Raw genomic sequence first — 6,741 nt, 5'->3', positions numbered from 1 at the left:
AGGCTTTCATCAGGGCTGGTGAATGTGTGGCCCTCCAGATGTTGATGGACTACTACTGCTCCCATCATCCCTCACCATTGGCCAGCCTGGCTGGGCAGATGGGAATTAGAGTCCAATAACTTCTTCAGGTCCCCCAGTGCTGCATTACATTAACTGGAGAAACAATCATGGGTGGTATAGTGATGGTTTTTCTTTTCCTCTGACAGGTAGCAGCACAGACTTTAGTCCTTAGTACAGAATGCCAAATCTTACCTATTCCACCACCGAATTTCTGCTTCTGGAATTTTCTCCAGTCCGAGAACTACAGAACTTACACTTCTTTGTGTTCTTAGCATTATACCTGACAACCCTGATGGGGAACCTTTTCATCATCATTGCAATAATCCTTGACTATCACCTACATACACCAATGTACTTCTTCTTAATGAACTTGGCCATTTGTGATCTTGGCATTATCTCTGTCACTGTACCCAAATCCATGGTTAATTCGCTTATGAACAGTACGCTCATTTCTTATCCAGAGTGTGTTGCTCAAGTTTTCTTTTTCTATTTCTTCATAGCCTCAGATTTTGCCTTGTTAACCATCATGGCACATGACCGGCATGTTGCCATTTGTAATCCACTGAGATATGAAGCAATTATGAACAAAGGAGCCTGCATCCAGATGGTACTAATTGTGTGGGTTACTGGTCTTCTTTATGCTGTAGTACACACATCTGGCACCTTTTCAATGACCTTCTGTTCCAATAGTGTTGATCAATTCTTCTGTGAAATCCCAAAATTACTAAAACTCTCTTGCTCTGGCTTGTACCTCTTTGAAATGGGACTTCTTGTGCTTAGTTCTAGTGCCGCATTTGGATGCTTTGTATTCATTGTTGGAACTTACGTCTTGATCTTCAGTGCAGTCCATAAAATTCCTTCTGTACGGGCAAGACAGAAGGCTGTCTCCACTTGCCTGCCCCACCTCATGGTTGTTTCTGTGTATTTGTTCTCTGGCCTCTTTGTCTATGCGAGACCTCCCAGTAATAATTCATCTGATCTGGATCTGGTCTTTGCTGTTATATATACTATACTCCCTCCAATGTTGAATCCATTCATTTATAGCATGAGAAACAAAGAGATTAAGGCTGCATTGTATAAATTATTGAATCTTAAGCACTTTTTGAATACTACTCCCAGGTCTATTCTGAAATTGTTGGGTTTATAATATTCTGCCTTTGTAACTCCCCTGCCCCCCAATGGTTCACTATGTTCATATGAAAACATTAACAGGAAACTATCCTCAGCTGTAGCCTTCCTTCATGCAACACATATTGACTGGATCCACGTTCTGCCTTTTATGAACAGAAGGTCTCTGTTCATAGAAGGTGTCTGTGCCTGATTTGGCGGGATTCCACTCCCCACTGCATCATAGCTCAACCCATTGAGCAGGGTCACATCACGCCTGTGCACCATGTTCAGAAGGCCTGTCATGGGAGGGGGAGGCAACTAGGGATGTCAGAGAACTCCACCATGGATCTTGGTGAGGCCGAATGCCAGTGCATTCAGCCCCTCAAAATCTGTGGCGGAACGAAGCCCACGACCCCCCATGAAAGGCATGCGAAACGGAGCACTTACTTGCTGCCATCCGCACTGACTTGCGAATGGCGTCCACAGCCACCATTCGCTTCATCATAGCCGTGATAGGCTACATAAATAATTATGTAGCCTATCACGGCTAATGCAGGGACGCCATTTGTGGAATCCCCAACGGGGGGAGGTGATCCGGTCCTCCCCCCCCCCCAGAATCCTGCCTGGACGGCTCCGCTCTGCGGCCAGTTGGCAGAGCCGCTGGCCGGGCCGACCCGCAGCGGGGCCTGCATCCGCTGCCATGCTGGTATGGACGCAAATGGCGTCCTGAGTAGGGGATGCCATTTGCGTCCCTGTGGTAGTCCGTGATAGGCCACATAAGTATTTACATAGCCTATCACAAGGCAAGCAAAAAAAAAAAAAAAAACGTAAGCTATTACAGCAAAAAAAAGGGGAACACAAATGGTGCCCACTAAGCCATTTGCATACCCGTTTTTTTTCACCATAATGGCTTACATAAATATTTATGTAGGCTAAAACAGCGAAAAAAAAGGAACGCAAATGGCGGACGCCGTAGCCACCGCCATTTGCGTACGCTGTGGGGTTTTTTTGGCTTGCCATGATAGGCTACGTAAATATTAATGTAGCCTATCATGGACTACCATAGGGATGCAAATGGCATCCCCTACTCAGGACGCCATTTGCGCCTGCACCAGCCTGGCAGTGGATGCAGGGCCCTCTGCGGGTTGGCCTGGCTGGCGGCTCTGCGGACTGGCTGCGGAGTGGAGCCGGCCAGGCAGGATTCTGGGGGGGAGGACTGGATCGCCTCCCCCCGTCGAGGATTCCGGGGGGAGGAATGGATCATCTCCCCCCCCCCAGCGGATGCCCCGACTGGAACCAGGTAAGGGATTCGTATATCACGAATATAATGAGTTTACTTTGTACACAGTATAATCTAGCCAATCTAATATTGCAATTGTAATTCAGCCTTGAAAAGTAAGCCAGTGCTTCATTGCAACATGAACAAAGAGTGGAAAAAGGGAATTACATCTCTTTGATAAATACTAGGGTTGGCGGAGAATTTCTCCACGAATCTTCGGGAGGCTGAGTGCCGACGCATTCGGCCCCCTGAAAGTGTTGGGGAAATTCTCCGCTGGCCCCCCGCCCCCCCCGGGATGGGACTTAACTTCGGCAAATGTCCCTCTCGGCGGCGGGTCCTGGCGGCGGTTTGGCGGCGGTTTGGCTGGGGGGGGGCGGCCGGTCTCCTGACTGGCTGCCGCCACTGCCATTGCAAAAAAGTAAAGTAAAGTAAAAAAAAAAAAACACCCGTGATAGGCTACGTAACAATTTACGTAGCCTATCACGGCTAGATTTCCAAAGTCAGCCGTGATAGGCTACGTAAATCGTTACGTAGCCTATCACGGGTGTGTGTGTGTGTGTGTGTTTTTACTTTTTTTTTCGCGGCTGGGTAGACGGGGCGCTCCTACCCAGCCTGAATTTCGCTGGTGAGGGATGGGGCACCTCCCCTCCGGCCTGAATTTCGGCCCGGCGAGGTAGGGCGCCTTCCCCCCCTCACCTGAACTTCAGGGGGAGAACCAAAGCGCCTCCCCCCCACCGCGAAGCAAGCTGCGGGACGAGGTAAGTCCCTTTCGTCCATCCCTAATAAATACCTTCAGTGGCAGATTCCTTTAAAAAAGAAAGAAAAAAATGTTTTTCTCAGATGGAGAGGTTATTTCTGAAAGTGTTTCTTAATTTATTCATTTGAAGGGGTGATGTTGGACAGGATCGTATATAAAAAAATAAAATATGATTTAAAATAAAATAAAAACTTTGGACTTCTGGTTGGAACCAATGTCACCCTCACAGCATCCCATGGAGTCTCTGTGGGACACTATCTCAAACAGCTTTTGAAAAGGTTGAAAAACCTTTTCATCTCCCCCCTGGAATTAAAATGGGGGGGCAAGGCAGCATCTGGATAATATCTTGGGGAAAAGTACTCCCCACAAGGCGGGGGGGGGGATTCCAGGATTATCTTCCCAGAGCTTAACCATCGCAAAAAGCTGTTCTGAAACTCCTATTTAATAGGAGAAAACAGGGATGATGTGTTTCATTGTAATATATGGATTAAGAAATGTCAACAACACCTGAAGGATGGTTTAAGAATATCAACAATATTTGAGAATATTTGAGAACCTGCAAGATTTGTTTGAAGAGAAACATGGCTACAGCAAGGAGAAGGAAGGGGATTGCATCACCGCCCACTCCCCCTGTACCTCCTTTTCCAAAAGCTCCGAGAACAGAAGATATAGGGGAATTATTTACTTTGATAAAAACTTTATCATCGCAATTTGCGGAGCAAGCCAAGAGGTTGGATTTAATCCAAAATTCCATCACCACCCTGCAAGGAGTTGTGGATTTAATTATTGCTTTCTGGCAAATAATGGAGACGAAACTTAATGAGCTTCAAGATAGGCTGACAACGAATGAAACTACAACACAAGAAAGGGAATGCAAATAGCGTAGTGTGCTGGAGTTGCATTGAACTCAGTAAGACTTACTTCTGTTTACTTACTTGTGCACAGAGTTGGTTCTCCCCTCTGCTCAGCTTTGTATTTCCACATCCAGCTCATTATCAAACCTCCTGTTAGTTATCTCAGAAGACCCTTGGGTGAATGGGGGGGGGGTTTCTAGGGAACAGCTGGATGGAGGGAGATTACACATACACACAATGGAAGAATATAGTTCTTCATATAGCCTGGTATGTTTATTCCTCATTTTGTCCATCCCCTGAGCATGGGCAGAGTGTGCTTTTTATTCAAACAAAGAGAAGGTTGCTGATCTTTCCCTTCATGCTGCATTTGTACAAGTGTGACTGCTTCAGAAAAAACTTTCCATTATACTGTCTCTTTTTCTTCATGAGTGTCATAACAGAAGTATGATCTAGTGCTTAGAGTCCAGCCCAAAGTCACCCAGTGAGATAACTAACAGGAGGTTCGCTAATGAGCTGGATGTGGAAATACAAACCTGAGCTGGGGGCAAGTGGGGTGCTGACATGTGTAGGAGTAAGTTGCATTGAACTCAATAAGACTTACTTCTGAGTAGACATGCACAGAGTTGGTTCTCCTCTCCATTTTAGCCTCACCATGTCACCAACAAGGCTGGATGTGGAAATAGAAAGCCTAGAAGGGGGAATAATACCTCGTGCAGGGCTCCAGACCGGCATGGTCATTTTCAAAGGTTTTGACTTTCTTTCTTTCAAACAGCATTGCTTGAAACAAAGAGTGCATTACTCAGGCACACCTAGGACAGCCTTGTTTTGGGAAGCCCCGAGGAGGAGGAAGTGTTTTGGCTGAAACTAATTACTGCAGGTCTCAGGGCAGGGGAAAAAATATGTAAATATCTACGAAAAATAGCCTTTCTTACGGAAGTTATGCAGAATTACGACTGTCGGTACGGATTTATCTTTGTAATTCTCAGAGCGGAAAAAAAGAGAGTAGAATTCTGGGGGCTTGCGAATGACGGTACGGAGCACTGGCCGCAAACTGCGGAAGTCAAGTGGCACAGAAGGTACACAATTCATACATCCCTATTCAAATCACCATCATGTGCCATCACCATGAACAGGGCAAAATCAGATGAAAAAAGAAGAAATGGAAAAGAAAAAAAAAACCCTGTGCAACACATCAGAATAAGAAGTCAACCTGGTATTCATAAAGGAATTAACCATGGATTTGGGTATAGCTAATGAAATTGAGCCGAAGCCCAGCATAGCCAGGTTTCTAGGGATGTCAGAGAATTTCTCCACAAATCTTGGGGAGGCCGAATGCCAGTGCATTCGGTCCCCCGAAATTGGTGGAGAAATTCTCCGCCCCCCCCCCGGGGATGGGACTTACCTTTGGCGAATGTCCCTCTTGGAGGCAGGTCCCGGTGGTGATTCGGCGGTGGTTTGACAGGGGCGGGGGCAGCGGCCGGTCTCACGACCAGCTGCCGCTGCCGCCATTGCAAAAAAAAAAGGAAAACAAAAAACCACACCCGTGATAGGCTACGTGGCGATTTACGTAGCCTATCACGGCTAGATTTCCAAAGTCAGCCATGATAGGCTACATAAATCATCACGTAGCCTAACATGGGTGACTTTGAAAAAAAAAAAGCGCGTACGCAAATGGCGGCACCCATGGGCGCCACCATTTGCGTATGCGCTTTTTTCCCCGGGAGACGGGGAGCTCCTCCCTGGCCTGAATTTCGGCGGCGAGGGATGGGGCACCTCCCCCCGGCCTGAATTTTGGCTGGGCGGGGCAGGGCGCCTCCCCCCCTCGCCTGAACTTCGGGGGGAGAACCGAAGCGCCTCCCCCCCACCGCGAAGCAAGCTTCGAGAACAGGTAAAGGACTTTCATCCATCCCTATTCGGAGGTGCCTCACCATGATCAGAAGCAGATCAGAAGAGCAATGAGGAGCCCCCCAAATGAAGTGGCTTGTCGACGAGGTACCTCGTCTGCCTCGGAGATTTGTAGGTCTTCCTATGCTTTCGGAGCAGCCTAGACAGGCTGTCTCCAAAATGTATCAACTTCTGCAAGATCACATGGAGGGGGAGGAGAAGGGTGGAGGGGGGAAGGGGAGAGGAAGTGGAGGCTCCAAATGTATCCACTTGAGGGAGATCCACCCGGAGGGGCAGAAGAGGAGGAGGGAGGGGGAAAGGGGAGAAGAGGAGGGAGGAAGCTTTGCTGTGAGTCATCCTCCATTTGCTCATTGTGAGAGAGGTGGTGTTACTGGAGAGGAGTGTCTGAATGTTCTTTGGCTAGAGCACTGGTCTCCAGACTGGGGTGCACAAGACTGATAATTGCGCAGCCTCCCGCTTCCCTGATAAGCTGCCATTGTGTGCAGTGATGGTGGCGGCAGCGGTGGCAGCGGCAGCAGCAGGATGGGACGGGAGCTGAGGGGGAAGCTCCATGGCTTTTCTCTCTCAGAGCCAGTCCTATTCTGCCTCTGTTGCTTGCAGCCACTGAGAGCAACTATGCCAGTCTCTGCCAGGCATGGCAGAGGAAGCTGTGGCACCGGAGCAGCTGCCATCCTGCCGAAGGAGAGCAAGGAGGAGATTAATCCTTCTCACTTTCCTTTGGCAGAATGAAGCTGAGAGTAAAGTGCGAGCTGTGACAGCTATGTTAGTCTCTCCTA

At 48.2% G+C, this 6,741-nt stretch overlaps 1 protein-coding gene across 1 annotated transcript; it reads left to right on the top strand.

Annotated features, from left to right (window-relative positions):
• Nucleotides 1–238: 238 nt before the first annotated feature.
• LOC146341601 (olfactory receptor 14C36-like) lies at nucleotides 239–1,207 on the top strand. The gene has a single exon (XM_084807567.1). The coding sequence runs from the start codon at nucleotides 239–241 to the stop codon at nucleotides 1,205–1,207; it is 969 nt and encodes a 322-aa protein (XP_084663693.1).
• Nucleotides 1,208–6,741: the final 5,534 nt, after the last annotated feature.

The sequence above is a fragment of the Heloderma suspectum genome, chromosome 6, assembly GCF_057233095.1.
Source record: "Heloderma suspectum isolate Gila_16-S chromosome 6, 16-S_ref, whole genome shotgun sequence".
NCBI classification, from domain to species: Eukaryota; Metazoa; Chordata; class Lepidosauria; order Squamata; family Helodermatidae; genus Heloderma; species Heloderma suspectum.
This window is presented reverse-complemented; position numbering and strand designations above follow the sequence as displayed.